This window comes from Pelophylax lessonae (genome assembly GCF_965119305.1).
Source record: "Pelophylax lessonae genome assembly, chromosome: 9".
Lineage (NCBI taxonomy): Eukaryota > Metazoa > Chordata > Amphibia > Anura > Ranidae > Pelophylax > Pelophylax lessonae.
Genome location: NC_138776.1, coordinates 237,736,129 through 237,759,377, shown reverse-complemented (window position 1 = coordinate 237,759,377; position 23,249 = coordinate 237,736,129). Strand labels below are relative to the sequence as shown.

Below are 23,249 nucleotides of genomic sequence, written 5' to 3'. Positions count from 1 at the left end.
AGTCTGAAAAATTAGGCATTCACAGGATACAGAAGTAAGTGTCGGCCAGCATTTGCCCCAAAAATTTGCCAACATGGATTTACCTGACAGCTAAGAACGTTGTATTCTGTGGCTGAAGGTACATTAGGCATTCACAGGATACAGAAGTAAGTGTCGGCCATAAAAGGCCCCAAAAATTAGCCCATATGGGTTTACCTGACAGCTAAGAATGTAGTATTTGGTGGCTGAAGGTACATTAGGCATTCACAGGATACAGAAGTGTCGTCCAGTATAGGCCCCAAAAATAAGCCCACATGGGTTTACCTGACAGCTAAGAATGTAGTATTTGATGGCTGGAGGTAGATTAGGCATTCACAGGATACAGAAGTGTCGGCCTGTTTAGGCTCCAAAAATTAGCTCATATGGGTTTAACTGACAGCTAAGAACGTAGTGTATTTGATGGCTGGAGGTACATTAGGCATTCACACAGTATACAGAATTAAGTGTCGGCCTGTATAGGCTCCACAAATTAGCCATTGAAATGGACATGAAATGCCTTTTATGCCATTGTATGTAGCGAAGCCAAGGACCAGGAATTGCTGTGGGTGGATGGTGGTCTGGCGGATATTTGTGGCCTGGCATGAGGAATTTCAATGAAACATGGTCTACTGGTCATATGTGTTGAATTCCTCAGAGATCCATGCCTCATTCATTTTTATTAATGTGAGGTAGTCTACACTGTCATGAGCTAGGCGAGTGCGCTTATCGGTCACGATCCTTCCTGCTGCACTGAACGTCCTTTCGGACAGGACACAGGGCGGGGGGCAAGCCAACAGTTCCATTGCAAATTGTGCAAGCTTTGGCCAGAGGTCAAGCCTGCCCACCCAGTAGTAGTTCATCACTCCTCAGAGCGTCCACATCGGCCATTAACCCGATGTAGTCAGACACCTGTCGGACACCTTTTTTTATGCTCCAACATTTGAGCCACAGAAGCCTGCCTTTTTCCAGAACAACGTGACGACGGCATCAATCCAAGGTGGAGTGGAGGACAAATGTGAGGAGAGAGGAGAAGGGGAAGGATTTGAGGCTGGACGGTGAGGGCCTGGAGTGTGACTTTGTGGGTTCTGACGGTGTTGCTCTCACTGGGCTCGGTGATGGGATTTCAGGTGTCTTCTTAAGGTGGTTGTCCCTAGGTGAGTGTTGGGCTTACTGTGACTGATGCGTTGACTGCCAAGACTGCAGATGGCAACACTTGTCAGCAACGGACACATTAAAGAAAGCCCACACTGCGGAGCCATGTGCCGGCGTCCTGGGAGCGCCAGATGTGACTGTACATGGTTGATGGCTCGCTCCTGATACATTTGCAGTCTGCTTTGTACCTCTTGTGCAATGCAAGTTCTGCCTGCCTCTCCTCCCTACCTGCCTGTCCGTCAGTCCACCAGTTCTACAAATAATTGGCCAGTAACTGTTGTCACTGTGTGTAGCACAGTTAACACAGCAAGAGAGGACACATTTTTGCAGGACTAAAATACACTCTTAGAAAATTATACTGTTAAATAACACCCCACTTCAATATGTGGTATTGGGGGGCCATTGGTGTATCACACCAGTTCAAAAAAATTGGCCAGTGAGTTTGGCACTGTGTGTACCAGACTTAACTCAGCAAAAGAGGCAATATTGTTGCAGGACACAAATACACTTGTAAAAGTTTACTCAGATAACACCCCACTTCAATATGAGGTATTGGGGGGCCATTGGTCTATCACACCAGTTATAATACATTATAAGTGCTTTTGTCACTGTTTGTTAGAATTGCTGCAGCAACGTTCAGTCACCACACCTGTCACAATGCTGCACAGTGCACAATAATACTACTAATCCACTATAATATACTTTCTACAAAGTATATTATACTGTGGATTAGCCCCCCCCCCCCTTTTTAGTGCACTGCACAGCAATACCAAAGAATTTGCAGCCCCTTAAATTATTTTTGTGGACATTAACAGAGCGATTTGTGTGACTGCTGCCGATCTCTAACTGCCCCTAAAGCACAGACTGGATACCTGTCCCTAACCTTAAAAGAGACTGGACCTATACCGAAATACCAGCCCTGAAAAGGACTTTTGTGGATCTTCACAGAGCTATTTGTGTCTGGCAATCTCTCCCTCATGAACACAGCAGACCTCTCCCTACGCTGGCAAAAAGCAGAATGTGAAATGGCCGACAGCTCAGGTCTATTTATAGGGTAGGGGGCATGTCCATGTGCTGAAATGTTTTAATTGGCTGTCCCGTTCCACCTGATGGCTGTGTCATGGGTCAAAGTTCTCCCCAATGTAAACTAATATGGCCGCCGCGAACAACGCCATGTGTTCGCAAATTTGGCGGGTAGTGAACAAGCAAAATTCGCCGCAAACCGATGGTGCTTCTTGTATGTTCAAAAGACTAATTATGCCCTATGACCACATTTTGGAAAGCAAACAGCCCAACGTATAATTTTTGAGGCATAATGAGTCTTTTGAATATGTCACTTTTTTTCCACAAGTTTTTGGAAAATGTGGAAAGAAAACAAAACCTATTTTTTTTTACACAAAGTTGTAAATTTATAAAACAGTTCTAAAACACTGCATGGACATAGCAGGAATAATCACGTACAGAGGCTTAACATACAAGAAGCACCATCAGGTGTTCTAGGGACATAAATTATATATATAATTTCCTGACAACCTATCGCATTTCTGAAGGCCCTTCATATTTCTAACACATAGCATGTACACACCAATTACACCCCAAAATATATTCGGCTGAGCAAAGGGTAAACAAAAGATTACCTGTGGTTTTAGAAGTGCAGTGGTCCACATAGGAGAGCATTGGTCCAACCACCAGGTAGGGAGGTGGTCACTGGTCAGCGACAACTAAAGGAATCTTCCAGGCAGCAGGCAGGAATACTGTCCATAGTCAGTACAGGCAGCAGGCAGAGATACTGTCAGCACAGCCCAAGCATTGGCCCAGGCAAGGAACAGCAGGCAGGAATACTGTCCATAGTCAGTACAGGCAGCAGGCAGAAATACTGTCAGCACAGCCCAAGCATTGGCCCAGGCAAGGAACAGCAGGCAGGAATACTGTCTATAGTCAGTACAGGCAGTAAGCAGAGATACTGTCAGCACAGCCAAAGCATTGGCCCATGCAAGGAACAGCAGGCAGGAATACTGTCCATAGTCAGTACAGGCAGCAGGCAGAGATACTGTCAGCACAGCCAAAGCATTGGCCCATGCAAGGAACAGCAGGCAGGAATACTGTCTATAGTCAGTACAGGCAGTAAGCAGAGATACTGTCAGCACAGCCAAAGCATTGGCCCATGCAAGGAACAGCAGGCAGGAATACTGTCCATAGTCAGTACAGGCAGCAGGCAGAGATACTGTCAGCACAGCCAAAGCATTGGCCCATGCAAGGAACAGCAGGCAGGAATACTGTCTATAGTCAGTACAGGCAGTAAGCAGAGATACTGTCAGCACAGCCCAAGCATTGGCCCAGGCAAGGAACAGCAGGCAGGAATACTGTCCATAGTCAGTACAGGCAGTAAGCAGAGATACTGTCAGCACAGCCCAAGCATTGGCCCAGGCAAGGAACAGCAGGCAGGAATACTGTCCATAGTCAGTACAGGCAGTAAGCAGAGATACTGTCAGCACAGCCCAAGCATTGGCCCAGGCAAGGAACAGCAGGCAGGAATACTGTCCATAGTCAGTACAGGCAGTAAGCAGAGATACTGTCAGCACAGCCCAAGCATTGGTCCAGGCAAGGAACAGCAGGCAGGAATACTGACTATAGTCAGTACAGGCAGTAAGCAGAGATACTGTCAGCACAGCCAAAGCATTGGCCCATGCAAGGAACAGCGGGCAGGAATACTGTCCATAGTCAGTACAGGCAGCAGGCAGAGATACTGTCAGCACAGCCCAAGCATTGGCCCAGCCAGGGACAGCAGGCAGGAATACTGTCTATAGTCAGTACAGGCAGTAGGCAGAGATACTGTCAGCACAGCCAAATCATTGGTCCAGACAGGAAAATGGTCAGCAGCAGCAAAAGGAATTGTCCAGGCAACAGTACTGTCCATAGTCAGTACAGGCAGCAGGCAGAGATACGGTCAGCACAGCCAAAGTGTTGGTTAAGCCAGCAGGCAGGAACATTAAGCTTAGGGCTTTGGTCAGGAAAGAATGGGGACAGGAGCAGAGGCTTCTCCCACCCAAATCTCTTTGAAGCCTCCGGTCTCCAGACCCTGTTCTGGAAATGACAAAACCCAGAGAAAACCAAAAACAGTTTTTCTCTACTCAGAACACGATTCTGAAGCCCCTGTGTTATCTTGCATCCCACTCCTGCAGTAGCAGGGCAAAAAAATCAGTGCAGAATAACAGGCTGAGGTTAGTGCAACTGGAAAGCAGAAACGAGGTTTGGAAACAATCCAGATGGCAGGCAGAGATTTTGTCGGTAAACAGGCCAGGGTCAGTTAACGTGGGAGGTAGAGTTATAGTCAATCAAGGCAGCAGGCAAATGATCCGCACAGTTATTAGAAATGGGGAAATGACAGGCTGTTAAAAAATTAGGGGAACTAATATCTTAGGGATTTGTGATAACGTCTGAAGTTTTCTCTGACACATAGGCCTGGTTGGGCGCTAACTAACTCCCCCTCAGCTGCGTACACATTTTTTTTAGGCGTCTTCTTCCTGATTCTGTGGGTGGAATGTTTTCTGGAAAATGTTGCTCATAAAGTCAACTCACACAATCAGAGTGAATGATTCCTGGGGGGGGGGGGGATCCTTGTTGGTAGATCAGGGCAGTGAAAATTTCTGGGTCTTTCTGTTGACTTTTGATAGATGATGTACGCATTGTACATTGCCAAATGGAAAAGAGAAAATACTACTTTTTGATACCAGTATAGGGACTTTCTAACAGACAAATAGGCTGTAGCATCTAGTCGCTTAACCACTTAAGCCCCGGAGGATTTGGCTGCTAAACGACCAGGGGGTATTTTGCGATTCGGCACTGCGTGACTTTAACGGACAATTGCGCGGTCGTGCGACGCTGTACCTAAACGAATTTGGCGTCCTTTTTTTCCCACAAACAGAGCTTTCTTTTGGCGGTATTTGATCACCTGTGCGATTTTTTGATTACGCGCTATAAACAAAAAAAGAGCGTCAATTTTGCAAAAATAGCAATATTTTTCCCTTTTTTTTATATGAAATTCCCCCCAAAAAAAATGTAAAAATCAAAATTTTTTAACATTTTTGGCCAATTTGTTTTTTGCTACCTATGTTTGGTAAAAAAAATCGCAAAAAGCGTATTTTGATTGGTTTGCGCAAAAGTTATTGCGTTTACTAACAAAGGGAAAGATTTTTGTCATTTTTGTTGTTTTTTTTTTAACGCGTAATGGCGGCGATCTGCGATTTTTTTTGCGGTACTGCGACATTGCGGCGGACAGATCGGACCCTTGACTGACATTTTTGACACTTTTGGGGTTACCAGTGACATTTCTACAGTAATCAGTGCTATATATATGCACTGTTACTGTAAAAATACACTGGTAGTGAAGGGGTTAACTTTATTTGAGAGGGAGGGGCTGTGTGTGTCCCTAGGGGCGTGATTCTAACTGTGATTGGCTGTGGCTTCATCTGTATGCAGAGTGATCAACGGATCTACATAGTAGATCCATATGATCAGCTCTCATACAGAGGGGAGAATGACAGGTGCCTTGTTTACACAAGCTGCCTGACTTTCTCCCTCTCCCCCGCCGATCGCAGAGTGGCCGGCGGACATCGTGTCCGCCGGTCACACGCGCGGGGGGGTCCGTGACCACGCGGGAGCGGGAGCGCGCCTCCGGCGGCGTGCGCTCGCTCCCTAAACCCTCACAGGCGAGCGACGTAGACCTACGTCACTTTGCCTGTGAGGGGCTGACCGCCCACGTAGATAGTCGTGCGGCGGTCGGCAAGTGGTTAAATACACCCCCCATGAACAGATTATAATCGTGGATGCATTTAGGCTTTACAATGGGACCACGTCTTCTGTGAATCTCTACCAAGGTGTCATTGTGGATGGTGGACAGAACGTAGACATCTATCTTATCCCTCTACTTCATGGCCAACACTTCCTCGTTCCTCAGACTTGCTGATTCAGATTGCTGATATAAAAGAAGTCCTCCCCTTCTTTTACTATCCCACTCCATCTGCTGACAGAACAGAGCCTTGGGGGCAAGCTTCACAATCTCAGTTTGGTGTGTAGTGCTAGAGAGGTTTTTTTTTTCTTGGGAAAGTGCATATGATCAGCGCAGGGCCAATCAGCACTGTCCAGACAGAGGGTCAGGGGTCCTGCAGCCTCATAGGACAGACAGAGGAGAATGAAAGCTCCTTCTACAAGCTTTAACCAGTGCTCTGTTGGACACTAATGGAAGTCACAAGACTGCTCTAACTGCAGGTGAGAAAAGGTATTTAGCAGTTTATATTCACAAACATGATTGCATCTCCATGTTCTGTGTACTGTGGGAGACCAAATATAGTAAATGCAGGGTCCTGGGTTTAGTAACACTTTAAGTCTATGATCGTCAAGAACACCCAGATCCTTCTCAATGATTGACTTCCCCTTCTGTACTCCTCCTACAATGTTTGATTCATGCATATTCTTAGGCCCCCAAGTGCATAACTTTACATTTATCAACATTAAGTGCCACATAGTTGTCCAATTAAACAGTGCTTGTGGCTTGTAAGTTAAAGATATCCTATAAGTCAGTTATTCCATTACATAACTTGGTGTCATCTGCAAAGACTAAAATGGTCATTTTAATCCCAGACTCTATATCATTTATAAATAGGTTAAAAAGTAAGACCATTAATAACTTTAGACCATTCAGAGCATAAATCATTCAACACTATTCTCTGAATGCGATCTTTCAGCCAGTTTTCTACCCATTTACAAACTAAATTTTTCAAAGCATATAGACTATATCCACAGCCACTTCTTTAACCACTTCACGCCCACCCTATAGACAAATGACGGCGGGAATGTGGTTGTGTTATCCTGACCGGACGTCATATGATGGCAGCAGGATAACACAGCTCTGGGCGCCCCCCGGGGGCGCGCAGAGCGGTGATCGGTGATGCGAGGTGTCAGCCTGACACCCTGCATCTCCGATCTCAGTAAAGAGCCTCTGACGGAGGCTCTTTACCATGTGATCAGCCGTGTCCAATCACGGCTGGTCACATAGTAAATAGGAACAGCCGTTGATCGGCTTTCCTTAGTTCGTGCCTGACAGGCACGAGTAAAGGAGCACCGATCGGCGGCTCCCCTGACAGGGGGGGGGTCGGCACTGGTAATCAGATCATTGATTACCAGTGCAGACCCTCGGGGGGGGATGCCACTAGATCCACCAGGGATGCCCACTATGACCCCAGGGATGCCCACTATGACCCCAGGGATGCCCACTATGGCCACCAGGGATGGCAATCAGGGCTCAGGGAGCCCCCCATTGCCCTCCCCATCAGTGCTGCCCACCAGTGCCCTCCCTATCAGTGCTGCCCACAAGTGCCCATCATTGCCATCCTTTAGTGTCGCCCACCAGTGCCCATTATTGCCCACCGGTGCTGCCTATTAGTGCCCATTAGTGCCCATCAGTGCCGCCCGTCAGTGCCGATCAGTGCCGCCCATCAGTGCCCATCAGTGCCCACCAGTGCAGCCTATCAGTGCCCATTAGTGCCCGTCAGTGCCACCTATCAGTGCCCGTCAGTGCCACCTATCAGTGCCCATCAATGCCGCCTATCAGTGCCCAGCAGTGCCGCCTATCAGTGCCCACCAATGCTGCATATCAGTGCTACCTATCAGTGCCACATATCAGTGCCGCCTATCAGTGCCGCCTATCAGTGCCACCCCATCAGTGCCACCCCATCAGTGCCTCCTCATCAGTGCCTGTCAGTGCAGTCTCATCAGTGCTCATCAGTGCAGGAAAAACTACAAAATTATATAACATAAACAAAAAAACTTTTTTTTTTTTAAACTTTTCGGTCTTTTTTTATTTGTTTAGCAAAAAGGAAAAAACCCAGAGGTGATCAAATACCACCAAAAGAAAGCTCTATTTGTGGGGGGAAAATGACATAAATTTGGTGTAGGTACAGTGTTGCATGACCGCGCAATTGTCATTCAAAATGCAACAGCGCTAAAAGGAGAAAATTGGCCTGGGCGGGAAGGGAGGGAAGTGCCCTGTATTAAAGTGGTTAAGTTTTTGCTTACTTCCTCATAAAAAGAAATCAGATTTGTTCGACAACTTCTGTCTCTCGTAATCCATACAGACTATTGGTAAAATGTTGTTTTCTAGCAACTCTAGCAAACTCTTCTAATCACTCTCGAATCTAACCAATACTAAAAAAAGTTCTGCTTTTATTATTTAAAATTATACTCTTTTGTATTATGTCTAGGCATGGTGTTTATAAGTTACGTGTAACTATTACTTTATCCTTCTACAGTTCATCATCTCGGGAAGTCTATCAGTCTCGGTGGAAAACAAACAGAATCCAACTCGACATTTTGTAAGTCCATCATATGGGAAAGAAAACAATGAATTTAAAAGCTGAACTTCAAATACCTGAATACATACCTGAAATACATTTATAAAAAATATGTTGCCCACGAACGGATTTGAGTTTCTTGTGACCCCAACACACATTCCAGATACCAAAGCCACCTAGAAAAGCTCTGACTTTTCTTCATTGCAGTTAGGTAACACAGCTTGGTCATTTACCTGCCCTCAGTCTGTTGAGGGGGTTGGCAGCTACTGTACTTGGCAGAGAAGGTTCAATATTTAGAAATGTAAAGTTATGCACTTGGGTGTCAAAAATACATTACACATTAGGAGTGGCTCTCCTGGGAGAATCAGTGATGGAAAAGCATCTGGGGTGCTTGCATATCATAGACTTAGCAATAGCATGCAATACCAAGCCACAGCTAACAATGCTGGCAAAAGGGCATATGTTACAAGAGAATTTTTAACCAGTAGAATAAAATAAACACATAGAAAATCCTTATATAATTATAATATAATCCTCCATATACACAACCCTATACCCACAGTTGGTCCAGAGGAAGGCAAAAAAACCCAGAAAAAAAGCTTAATTCAATTTCCTCAAGCAGGGGAAAAAATCCTTCCTGATCCCCCAAGAGGCAATTGGAAACTCCTTGGACCAACTACCCCTGGTGTTAATATCCAGTTATTTTTTGTATATGTAGGAACCCATCCAGCTCTTTTAAAACAGGCTCCCCTGAGGGAACACCTGTCAAGAGGGGAATTTTTTGCGTCCTTGGATGTTGGTACCTGAGAATTTGGGGAATCAATATTAGCTACTTGCCCCACTCAGACTGCATGATTTACTGAAGTTTACAGTTATAATTAATCTTCAACATTAAACTACATCTCCTAAGAAAATATCCATATTTGAATTAGAAGCATCGTAGTGCGGGGAGAGTACTATAGTACCTTAACAGTTGGGTTGATGCTCCATACCCTCTAGTTCAGTGGAGGACGTTTTGTATTTTGCAACTGTCATTTGAGATAGCAGCCTCTACCACTTAGTGACCCCGACGCCTGCCCAGGGATATTTGTTTTTACTCTGCCTCTGACCTCATTGTAATGTCAGTCTTCTTAGTCTCTTGGGCCCTGAGGAAGCCCCAGTGCGAAAAGCGTTTGCTTACCGGGGACCGCTAGACTCCACTCCTATTGTGACTACAGTCACCAACGTGGTACTTTGTATCAACACCTGTATATGGAGTATTTCTCTATTAATGCTTTTACTATGCATATGTAAACTTTTACAATTGTGAATCAATAAATATGTCTTTTTTTATGAATTTTGTGCTTGATTTATAGACATCCCTTATATTTTTTGGCCTATATAAAGTCCCGCTTTCTCTTTAACTTGTACTCTTTTAAAACAATCTACTCAATTGGCTAGGACTTGTTTCTGAGGGAATCCATTCCACATTTTCACAGCTGTGAAGATGCCTTTTCTGTATTTGGAGGTTAAAGCTCTTTTCCTCCAGCCATAAGGAGTGCCCTCTTGTCCTCTATAATGACCTGAATGTAAAAAAACGGAACACCAAGATCACTATCTGGACCACTTGCAGTATGTATTTATACATGTTATCATATCCCCCTTCTCCCCGCCTCTTCTCAAGAGAGACTAAATTCAGTTCCTCTAATCTTTCCTCATAGCTGAGCTCCTCCATGCCTCTTATCAGTTTGGTTGCCCTTCTCATCCCTTTCTCCAGTTCTCCGATATCCTTTTTGTGAACTGGTGCCCAAAACTGAACTGCTTATTCCAGATGAGGTCTTACTAATGATTTGTACAGGGTCAAAATGATGCTTCATTCCCTGGAATTTTTGTGCACTCTGTGTTGACACTCACAAACTTTACCATAAAATTGTTGTGCCGTTGGCCATTTTTGTGTGACGGTAAAAGCTTTAGCTGAGCTGATCACTCAGTTTTCTGGCCCACTCTCAGCACCACTGTCTGCTCTGCCCCTCCAGCACTCACTGGTGTGCTGGGCTGTGGAAAGAGCAGGAACGGCTGGCTCAGTCACTCAGCAGTGTGCTGAGAGGCTAAGCCAGTTGCCTTGAAGGCTTCTGGGTGAATCCTGACATTATGGTCTGGAGCGGCTCTGTAAAATCAGCCAACAGGAGGCTTTATTAAATAAACCATTGCATGGTATTGTCTACAAAATGTGTTTTGCTTTGTTACATTTTCGCCATGGTAGTACCCAGCTGCCGATGCCCTTTTTTGACAATAGTTTGCCTATTATCCAAAAAAATAGCCAGAATTTAACAGCAAGACTCACAACCCCCCAGACTTTAATGGGATTAACCACAAAGTTCAGGTTCACCAAATTTCAAACCATAGTCACTGAACTCTTGGCTAATCGAACTCACTCATCACTAGACCTAACCCTTCCACACTATATCCAAAAGAAACATAATTTGAAGTAGATATACTTTAAGATAAATTAAGGAGGCTTAATCGCCTACATTTGGTTAGATGACCTCAAAAAGGGGTCCTTGGGAGGGAGTGTGTAAAGTGTCAACAGCAAAAGGATTTGGACACCTGCATGGTATTTATTTTTTGTGCACCAGTTTGGGTAATTCATTCTCCCAATTTCTATTGTTTAGGAATATCATTGAGTGTTAAAGTAAAAGAGAATTCCAAATTTTGTGTTGTCGTCTGAAATGGAACAGAGGGTAAACCTTCCAATGGGCACGTGTCCTGGAAGCCATACTCATGTAAAGGCTAATGCTTCTGTGCATAAGGGCTTACCTGTATGTGTGCATGCAAATGTATTTCCTGATACATCATAAACACACATGCGGGTAAACACCAATGCACAGAAGCATCAACGTTTACATGAATAGCCATTCACTTCTATGGCCATCTGTATGCAATACTCGTGGCTCTCCAAGCAGGTAGAGCGCTGGAGATCTTACTCTAAGCATATTTTCAGCATTTATATATAAATATATATGAAAGTATTATCAGGAGGTTTGTGGTATAGCAGACTGTATACAGCACCATCCATTTCCCTTTGTGGGAAAATATTGGGATTTTTTTGCTAGGTACAGTATATTTTCAGCCTCTTACCGTCTATGTGGATTGACCTATTCTGGTTGCGCTGATCATAACGTAGTATTGCAACTAGAGGCAGTCTAGCATTTTTAAAAAGAGATCAGCATCAGCAATGACAGACCCTTTATTTATCTTCAGTATGTTTTAAATTTAGGGACCAAACCCAATACATTCGGTGCCCTTGAAGTTGGTATACTCCACTGGAATAGTGTTCTACTTTTTTCTTGCTAATGGTTTCTTATACTGCTCACCATATCTACAATTTTCCTTGCAGGTAAAATCATTTATGGCCATGAACATTGTCAGCGCCATTGAAGCTCTTGGAACCATCATCGTATATTGTTATGATATTTATCGGTCTCAGTATTTTCGTGTCACTGTAAGTACAGCAAGAAGCTTAAAAAAGTACTTGTCTAGCAAACTGATCAAAGACTGCCTTCACTTTTTATCATAGCTCAAAGCATTCAATGTATCCTGACGAATCTTCAAATATAAACCTTCTCAAATGTCCCAAAAAATTGAGATTTCCCTGATTGGATTCCACATATATAACTTTATTTATCCAATTCAACTCTCTTAGGATTTCATATAAATCCATAAAAAAAAGACAAATGTACAAGACATTTAAGAGCACTTAACATTATTTATTAATTATAGCTCCCATCTGATTTTAATAAGTACTGATAGCTGCATATCAATTCCCTATTCTGGTTAATCACATATATATATACTATATTAATACCATAGGTGTGCACAGCCTATAGCATTAGGGTGAGCACACCAAAGCTGAAACACACATGCCTTTCTCTGCAGCCTCAGCTGCACTGGAGAGTAAATGAATGGGAAGTGTTCTGTGCTGAGCAACTTCCTGTTTATGACATATTGACGAGCCCCTTCCCCCACTCTCCATCCCTTGCAGCAGCCAGGCAGAGAGGAGGGAAGCCAGCAGCACTGTGGTGGGGGGGACAACACAATGGGGAAGCTCAGGCAGTGGGTGTTATCGGCACCACCCAAAGTGATTAGGGTGTGCCCGGGCACACCTGGCACACCCACACCCCTTGCACACACCTATGATTAATACTTTATATATATATATATATATATATATATATATATATATATATATATATATATATATAAATATATATATATATATCCCAAAGGGATAATCAGAAAGTTCCATGCTACCAAATAGTGATGAGCGAAGATTCTTTTCCTGCAGGAAACAGTTTCATGATAGCAGGTCATTGGCCCAATCAGGGGCAGCCAAGGAATTCCTCACATTGCAGCCCCATGTAATAAAAGGGTGAAGATGTTGGGGACATAATTGACGTAATATGTTACAAAATGCACAATACATCATCTTAGAATTTTAGGGCCCTTTTCACAGGAAATCTGATCAGGTCCATCTGTCAGTTTTTCAGGTGGACCTAATTGGATGGTCCATGTATCCCTAAGGACAGATGGGCGTAAATGAAGTTGTCTGTACCCACCTGCCTCTAATCTGATCCAGTCTGCTAAAAAAAAAAACACCACCCTCCGTCTAGGAAGATCGGATCGGATCGGAGGGCAGTCAGGTCTAAATAGACAGCAGAGTCTGTTTACACCCAACCGCCTATAATGCAGAGCGGGCTCCGTCCGTGTCCTCTATGCATAAACTGAGCAGGCACAAACCTGTCATCTGCCCATTCTGCTGTGACCAGTAGATGATCTGTGAGAGGATGCCAATCCCAACTGAGTTGTCCCGATGTGAAGAGGCCTAAGAAGACTGAGATGCAAATTATCATTCTTCCTTTATTAAAATAGCCAGGAGAACCAGGTTCTAATCTGACATGTTTTGTGCTAGGCATTGCGCTTTCTCAAAAATTTACTTTTTTGAGAAAGTGCTGTGCCTAGTACAAAACATGTCAGAATCTAACCCGTTCGTGCTGGCTATTTTAATAATGGAAAAACATTATTCTGCATCCCGATGTGCGGCATTCCTGTTGCAGGTACAATTAAAATGCTTTGATGGAGACAAGCTGAGCCAGCACCCGAGATGGGATTGTGAGTGTGGAGCCTGATCTTGAATGTGAAATATAAAATTTTTAAAGGAAATCCTCCCTTGTCAACAAGAGTGAGATTCTCACCATGTAGTCATTAAAGCTCTACTGTGTATTAAGAGACTGGCACAGTATCTGAATTCACCAGTTGATGACCTTGCAAGTGAAATTAATAATTTAAAGAAGATGGTGTCACCACACACAAATGTTTTGAACAAAAAGGACATTTCCGCATTCTTAATCCTTCTCTCCAGCCAATTAAGAAATACCAGTTGATGTATTTTTTTCTTATTATACAGTTGCGTTTTGTTTTTTTTTATAATACATTTGATATACAGTAAATATGGTGCCCACAGTTCAGATTTGATTAATTTCTGCTGTTGCTGTTTTCACAGTACTTAACAGTGGTCCTTATTTTTGCGGTGATTTCCAACCTGTTGGAGTTCTCTATTGCGGTGTCACTCTCCCACTTTGGGCGGCTTGCCAAGGACGCAATGTCAGGAAAGCAGGTGAGTGAAGGAGAGGGATAAGATATATAGTGACCTTTGCAACAACTGCATAGAAGCAAGGGTTGTAAAGGTCTGTAGCTTAATCACCCTTGTTAAGTGCACAATGGTTACATAGTTACATAGTATGTGAGGTTGAATAAAGACAATAGTCCATCCAGTTCAACCTGTGTAGGTGTGTGTGGCTGTACTCATCTCACATACCCCTGAATGTTCTGATCCTTGAGATGTAAGTCTAAGAGTCTTTTGAAAGCCGCCATACTACCCGCAGAAACCACCTCTTGTGGTAGAGAATTCCACAATCTTGTAGCCCTAACAGTAAAGAACCCCCCACGTTGCCTGTGGTGAAAACGCTTCTCCTCTAATCGCATTGTATGCCCTCGAGTCCTCATGCAATCCCTTCGAATGAACAGCTTTTTTTCTAAGCTGGGATCCCCATTAAGATATTTATAAATTGCTATCATGTCCCCCCTCAGACGTCTCTTCTCCAGGGAGAATAAATCGAGCGATTGTAGACGCTCTTCATAGTCAAGGTCCTCCAATCCCCTAATTAGTTTAGTTGCCCTTCTCTGTACTCTCTCCAGCTCCAACACATCCCTCCTGAGGACTGGCGACCAGAACTGGACAGAATACTCCAGATGCGGTCGGACCAGAGTTTTATAAAGTGGAAGGATTATAGTCTTATCTCTGGAATACATCCCTTTCTTTATGCATGCTAATATTCTGCTGGCTTTGGCAGGGGAATCGGTGGAATGGACTCAATTTTACTCTGCTGGAAAAATTTGCAACTCCTCTGCTGGTATCAGTAAACTGGTAAAAAAAATGGTTCAATCAACTAGTTACCCGTTTTCTCTTTCTATCAGCAGAGGGGCAGTGGGTCCCTACAGATGGAAAGGTCTCTGAGACATTGTTACCGTCTTATTAGGCTAGCAAATAATAAGTGTGAAGTCCAATGATGTCATGGATAGGGAGGAAATGTATGGTAGTTGTAGGTTAGAGGTACGGGATCCCCAAATATGTTGAATCTCAGGCCCCTGAGCATATTGCAAATGCGTGCAAAATTACACATTTCTGTGCATGTTTAGAAAATGTGTAAAAAACTCATGTCATGCTTGTGGCACCATTAATTTTTCATGGAACTTCGAATGCGCCAATACATGTAGTTAAAAAATGTGCAAAGCTCAACTGAGTGTTGAGTACAAGCTACATGAGATACTTTGGCACATTCCCATTGAAATGAATGGACTGCCCTATGTGTGTAGTATCAAAAATCACACAAAACACACATGTTGCACTACTCCCATAGGAGCCGCAGGAAAACTGCTCGTTTCTCCAATAATCAGTCTAGGGGTGTTGTTTTTTTTTTTTTTTTTTTTTGGAGAACTTGGATAGAGATGTGAAATTCGGTACTTCAGAAAAAAGAACTATGTATAGTTGAGAACTTTTAATATTCTCTTGGATAAGCTATGATGAAGTCTATGCTTGATTCAAACAGTAGACTTAGACTCCGCTCTCTGCTGACGTCACAGATGTCAGTCCAGGTACCGCGTCATCACGACCATGGAGTTGGGATCCGCCAGGTGCCTGGACAGATACCCGGCTCAGCCTCTCAGCGAGCCACTGGAGCCTGAGCTGGCTGCTCCCCACCCCTCCACAGCTCAGCACTCCAGTGAGCGAGGAGGGGGCAGAGCAGTCAGCAGCTCTCTGCTTGGGGAGCTGTCAGAACCAAGCGATCGGCGGTGTTCAATAGCTCGGGTTCTCAGTGCAGAGGCGCCGGTGGACAGATGCAGCATCGGACCGATGCTGCATTTACCTAGGTAAGTATGAATGGCGAAAAAAGCCCAAACCCCATACTTCTCTTTGAAGACAGCAGTAACAAGTAGTAGCAAGCTTGATCCTTTAGGGGTGTCTGTACTCACAAGGTCCAAGAGCAGATGGACGCCTTTCTCCATGATATCAGATCATGACCTCAGTCAGCTCAGTAGAACCTAGGTCTCAGCATTCAGGCCATCGGGTTGCATGCCAGTAGTTGCCTGGGGGGGGGGGGGGGGGCAACAAGCCCTTTCCCAGGCTGGAACATTCCTATACAGGAAAAGCCTAGAACTCAGTGTGCTCACTGAACATATACAGTTAGCCAGAATGTCATCAGAGCCAGTTTCGCTTGGACAGGCTGGGGCTGCAATATTATTCATGCTGCCATCTGCAAAGCTCCACACCTATCATCCAGAAACTTCTCCACTTTTCTGGATACAGAAGGAGCTAAAGGCAGACTGGCAACAGCTGAGCATGCTGAGCAGACCTCAGTAGCAGATTGCAGCTTCACTATATCTAACTATTTACACCTAGCACCTATCTAGGAGGGTGCTACACACATACAAACAATGCCCGCTGTCATGCGTTCCCAAAATGCTCAGATGTGAATGGGACCTCACCATAAAGAATGAAGTCTCTGTGTTGGAGAATAATCTGGTATGGCAGCTCTCAAATGTGATGAGAATTTAGGAAGTATTTCGAACAAAGTACTCTGTAATAAAAAAAAAATTGCAAAACCAATGACTTTTTCACCAAAGATTCATACAACTTTCACCCAGGAACCACTCCTTTTACAAACTGAATGTAGTTAAAGGGTACGTCCACTTTTGTGGGGGAAAAAAATAGTGAATAAAAAAAAAAAAAAAAAAATTATAGCATATGCCAGCCTTTTTTAACCAGGGTGGTAAAATACTTAGAAATTGCGCAAAAACTGTATATAAGCCAGCGGGTGGATCAAGCCTGCCTATTAGTTACACAAAGCCACAGATTTTCATTGTGCCCCATTACATCCTTCCATCCGCCAGTGTCCTAACAACCAATGATGCCATCGGTTGATAAGGAGGCAGTTGGGCACCTGCCCCTCTCCTTCAGCACCAGGGTCCCATTAGCTGTGTGAGGGAGAGAAACGAGGGAGAAGAGAAACATTAGAATACTAATCAGTTTGGAAGAATAAATCACAGTTAATGCATGTGGATGTTGCTACTTTATGCAAAACTATTAGTTTAGTTTTTTACATTTTAGAATGGGGTGCCTCAAGATTGTGTGGAATTTTAAAGGGTGCCTTGACTGAAAAAAGGTCAAGAAACACTTGTGTATACAATTGTGACTCAAGTCACATTGCAATTGAATGTTATTAACCTCCCTGGTGGTATGATTATGTCAGGAATTCTGTACCAAAAGCGGTACAATTCTTTTCATGGAAATTTGGCGTTATGTATTATAGGCCTACAATTCTTAGTAATTACTGACTTAAACCTGACCAAAATAAGACTCTAGTAGACATCCCAGATGTGATAAGTTTGAAACACAAACGCATGAATTATAATCGAATCAATAATATAATTTTATTATATAATATATAATATATATAATAAAATTATATTATTGATTAGATTATAATTCATGCGTTATATATTATATATATATATATATGTGTGTGTGTGTGTGTATATATATATATATAACGCATGAATTATAATCGAATCAATAATATAATTTTCTATATATATATATATATATATGTGTGTGTATATAGGTATATATATATATATATATATATATGTGTGTGTGTGTATGTGTGCATATATATTATATTTATATAACGCATGAATTATAATCGGATCAATAATAATTTTATATATATATATATGTGTGTGTATATATATATTTATATATATATATATGTGTGTGTGTGTGCATATATATATATATAATATAAAATGTTTTGTGTTTTGTGCGAAACGTTTTTTTTTTTTTTTTGGTGAATTTCCCTCCCTAGTTCCGCTCCCATGCAGCATTGCTGCTGCAGGGAACGGAACTAGGAAGTGATCACACCGACGGAGGACGTAGGAGCGGCGGGACTCTCGGCTGGCGGTCACAGCAATGAGAGATCATCGCTGGATCGCCAGGAGAAGGTAAGAGAACACCGCTGCGCTCTCTGCACATCCACCCCGAGCGTGACTCGGGGATGCCGATCCTGGTATGAAAAATCCACCCCGAGTCACGCTCGGGGTTACCGCTAGGGAGGTTAAAAACGTACCTTTCCTTTTCAAACTGCAGCTCTGTAATTTTCTGTATAATGCAATGTGGCTACCTGGAGGCATTCTGTACACAGAATGGGTACAGAACACCCCCAGAAACATCATTTCCTGCTTGTGTGATTGGCTCACTGATTTTCCCAGAAATCTACACTAAGATACGAGTCCGATTTTTGGCATCCCCGCAACAAAATTTAATTTTTGCTGAGATACTCCCAATAGGAAATCAGGAAAGGGATGCAGACCCAGCAAATTTTTCTCATTAATGCCCTGCAGGGGCAGCAGCTGATTGAGAATTATGAAACCACTCCCAATAGATTGACTTTCCACATGGACACATACAGACACACAGGGATTTCCTCAGAATAACAACAGGCAGGAATCTGTAGCAAAGTTTGTTAAAATTCTTGTAATGTACTGTACATAGAACACCCAGAGGGGAATTTTTTTTCTCAACAAAAGTGTAGTTACTCTTTAACCACTTGCCTACTGGGCACTTAAACCCCCTTCCTGCCCAGCTTTCAGAGCTGTCATGCAATGCTGTACCCAAATGAAATTTTTATATTTTTTTTCACACAAATAGAGCATTCTTTTGGTGGTATTTATTACTACTGGGGTCTTTATTTTTTCCTAAACAAACCAAAAAACTGACAATATTGGGGGAAAAAGCAGTTTTCATAGTTTGTTATAAAATTTTGCAAACAGGTAATTTTTCTCCTTCATTGATGTGTGCTGATGATGCAGCACTGATGGGAACTGATAGACACTGATAGGCTGCACTGATGGGCAATGATAGGCTGCACTGATGAGCACTGATTGGGCGGCACTGGTGGGCACTGATAGGTGGCATTGATGGGTGGTACTAATAGGTGGCACTGGTGGGTGGCGCTGATGGGCACTGATAGGTGGCACTGAAGGGCACTAATAGGTGGCGCTGATAGGTAGCACTGATTGGTGACACTGATAAGCAGCACTGATAATGAGGCTCTGATTGGCAGCACTGATCAGCACTGATAGGTGGCACTGGTGCTCATTGATATGTGGCACTGGTGGGCATTAATAGATGGCACTGGTGAGCACTGATAGGCAGCACTGATTTGCACTGGTAGGTGGCATTGGTAGGCACAGATTAGGCGGCAGTGGCTCTCTCTCTTCCGGACTGATGTCCCTCTGACAGAAGCCGGTGATCAGCTTTTTATTTCTCTTTCAATGATGTGTGCTGATGAGGCAGCACTGATGGGAACTGATAGGCACTGATAGGCTGCACTGATGGGCAATGATAGGCTGCACTGATGGGCACTAATAGGGTGGCATTGATAGGTGGCAATGGTGGGTGGTACTAATAGGTGGCACTGGTGGGTGGCACTGATGGGCACTGATAGGTGGCTCTGAAGGGCACTAATAGGTGGCACTGATAGGTAGCACTGATAGGTGACACTGATAGGCAGCACTGATAATGAGGCACTGATCAGTACTGATAGGTGGCACTGGTACATGGCACTGGTGGGCATTAATAGGTGCCACTGGTGGGCACTGATAGGCAGCACTGATTTGCACTGGTAGATGGCACTGGTGGGCACAGATGAGGCGGCAGTGGATCTCTCTCTTCGGGACTGATGTCCCTCTGACAGAAGCCGGTGATCGGCTTTTTATTTTTCCTTACGCTGTTAGCGTGAGGGGGAAAAAAAAGGCAATTACCGGCTCTGTTTACACCATGTAATCAGCTGTCATTGGGTGATAGCTGGTCATGTGGTAAGGGGCCAGGATCGACCCCTTACTCCGATCTATAATCAGTCAAGTCTTGTGGAGTCACTGATCACAGAGCGAGCTGCGTGCAACCCACAAGGGGCGCGCTGGCAGCTCATGCACGGAAGGACGTGCATGGACTCTCTCCTGACAATTTAGGCGGTCTTTCGGCTATAGTGGGAGCAGGAAGAGGTTAAAAAATGTGTCAATATTTGGGTGAAATCTTTTCGCTTGGAACAGTGGTGGTGAACCTTAAGGCAGGGCACCCCTGAAATCAGCAAAAGGCCACACATCACATGCAGTAAATTCGAATGCTACATAAAGCTATCAGACATGCAACAGAAGGCTACAGGTGATGGTCAAAGACTGGAAACATGTTATAGAAGCTGTTGAGACTGGGGAGTCATAGACTAGAAACACACTACATGAGACTTCAAGTGATTCCTGTTATTACTGTCCTTTACAAATCAATATTTCCAAACTCTTGTTCCTTACATTACTCCTAAAAATTATTTTGTGCCACTTCAGATAAATTATATAAGGTAAAGCAGACTACTGAATGCAGGGTCCCCAGGGTCTTGGAGTCTAGGAATACATATTTTATTATAAAAATATGTAGGAATAGGCCAAAGCCTTTCAGGGTAGACATGTGCAATTCTTTTCATTACAGAATTTTCCTTATTCTGAGAATTGGATGCATCCAAATTTATGAATCACAATAGTAACGAATTTCAATGAATGTGAAATAAATTATAAATTAAATGAATTATCCAAATTCGAAAAGCAATTCAAAAAACTTTTTGCAATAAACACAGTGAGGTATAAAGTGAAATAAAATGATGATTCCTACTTAGGCTGCTTTATTTATTAGAATAAAATAGAATAGAATAAAACCGAATAAAGTAGAGTAAAACAGAATAGAAAATAATAAACTAGAAAAGAACAGAAAATAAAAGAATAGAAAGAAATAGAATACAATAGGACAGAAAATAATATAATAGAAAAGAATAGAATAAAACAGAATAGAAATTAAAAGAACAGAAAAGAAAAGAGAAGAAAAAAAAAAAGAATACATTTGAATAAAATAAAATAAAAAGAATATATAGCTGTTCCTAAATTCTAATTTTGAATAGAAAAGAATAAAATTCAATACGGCTGTGTTCTGAAATTCGAATTTCAAAAAGAAAAAGAATATAAAGAATATAGAAAATCCCCTATGGGTGGGACTTTAATGGCACCTCAAAATAGTATATGAGTAAAACATTTTTTTTCTTTTGATATAAATTCATAAAAAAAACTAATACATGAAATATGTAGTAGCATACACAGATATACAGGTAATACAAAAAAGAGGACATGGAGATACCAAGTACATAGCACCATGAGATACAGAAGGTTGACATCAAACACTCAATGTGTTTCGGGGCTGAAAAAGATTCTTCATCAGGGGTATGACTGAAGTTGGCAACCTACTAAAAAGTATAATATATAAATATATTGGTTTGGAACATAATGATATGGCAATATTTATAATTAAGTATAGCATAATACAACTTACTGTCAAAAGGTGATGCATAAACTGAATCCATGTCAAAAGTTTTTAATTTTGTTTATACATCACCTTTTGACAGTAAGTTGTATTATGCTATACTTAATTATAAATATTGCCATATCATTATGTTCCAATATATTTATATCTTATACTTTTTAGTAGGTTTCCAACTTCAGTCATACCCCTGATGAAGGAGCTTTTTCAGCCCCAAAACGTGTTGGGTGATTGATGTCAACCATCTGTATCTCAGGGTGCTACTTATGTATTTGGTATCTCCATGTCCTCTTTTTTGTATTATATGTGTGTATGCTGCTACATATTACATGTATTAGTGCTTTTATGAATTTACATTAACCACTTACCGCATACTAACGTAGATCTACATCAGTAAACTTTGCGGTAGTGTACCTCTAGCTAGAAGCATCATCCCGGTACTGTGGTTTGAAGCCGACGGTCGGCTTTCCGTCGGTACCGACCGATGCGGCTCGGGAGCTGCTCGATCGGTACCCCGGGGGGCGGGAGGGGACGTCCCCCCCCCCTCCCGCCGCCTTCCGTGGCTTTGCTCGGGGCTCCCGTCCCACCAGGAGCCCGAGCACCCAGCCGGCACGTCTGCCGGCTGGATGGAGTCCCGATAAATGCCGGAAACGGCTTTGATCGGGTCTCCGATGACATAACCCGGAGGCAGCAAATTTGAAAAACGGCTGTATGCAAAAATGCCGTTTTTGGCGTTTTGCATACAGGGAAGTGTAGTGGAGGGGTCTAGGGTCTTTTAGACCCTCGATCCCTCCATAAAGTGTACCTGTCACTGCATATTGCTGTCACAAGGGATGTTTACATTGCTTGTGAAAGCAATAAAAGTGATCAGATTTTTTTGTTTTTTTAAAAACTTTAATAAAGTTAAAAAAAATAAATAAAATAAATGGGAAAAAAAACAATTTAGCCGCCCCCGTCACCGTTAGTTCGCGCACAAAAAAAAACGTATACGGAAGTCGAGCCGCGAATGAAATCGCTGTTCAAACCCCACATGTGAGGTATCGCCGCGATCGCCAGAGCGTGGGCAATAATTTAAAAAAAAGAGCTACACTCTAACTCAAAACTGGTAACCGTTAAATAAATGTAAAGCGTCGCAGATTGAGATCTCTATTGACCGTAGTTTGTCGCGATCCCACGGGGGGGCGCAATTTTAAACCGTAACATGTTGGGTATCTATTTACTCTGCGTGACATGTTCTTTCACAATATACAAAAAAATGGGCTAACTTTACTGTTTAGTATTTTTTTAAATTAGTGAAATGTGATTTTTCAAAATTTTTCCAAAAAAATGGCGCTTTAAAGACCGCTGCGCAAATACTGCGTGATAAAAAATATTGCAATGACCGACATTTTATTCTCCAGAGTCTTTGCTAAAAAATATATATATAATGTTTGGGGGTTCTAAGTAGTTTTCTAGGAAAAAATACTGGTTTTAACGCGTGAACAAAAAGTGTCCGAAATAGGGCTGGGGCTTAAGTGGTTAAATATAAAACTTTTTCTACTTATATACTATTTACTATTTTGAGGTGCCATTAAAGTCCCACCCATAGGGTATTTTCTATAGTCTTCATATTTTAGGGATGCGGCACTATTTTCACACTGACTATATTCCATTTATGAAAAGAATATAAAAGACTAAATAGAAAATAAAATAGAAAAGAATAGAAAGAAAATATAGCC

General features: G+C 42.7%; 1 protein-coding gene across 1 annotated transcript in view; it reads left to right on the top strand.

The window, feature by feature from the left end:
- LOC309563336 (uncharacterized protein) overlaps positions 1-23,249 on the top strand; it is a gene marked incomplete at its 5' end in the record, with an annotated part of 72,188 nt that overhangs the window by 46,380 nt on the left and 2,559 nt on the right. The window contains 3 exons of the mRNA XM_082267731.1: positions 8,478-8,540; positions 11,896-12,000; positions 14,059-14,172. Coding sequence (XP_082123857.1) covers positions 8,478-8,540; positions 11,896-12,000; positions 14,059-14,172 — 282 coding nt within the window. The remainder of the gene's footprint in view (positions 1-8,477; positions 8,541-11,895; positions 12,001-14,058; positions 14,173-23,249) is intronic.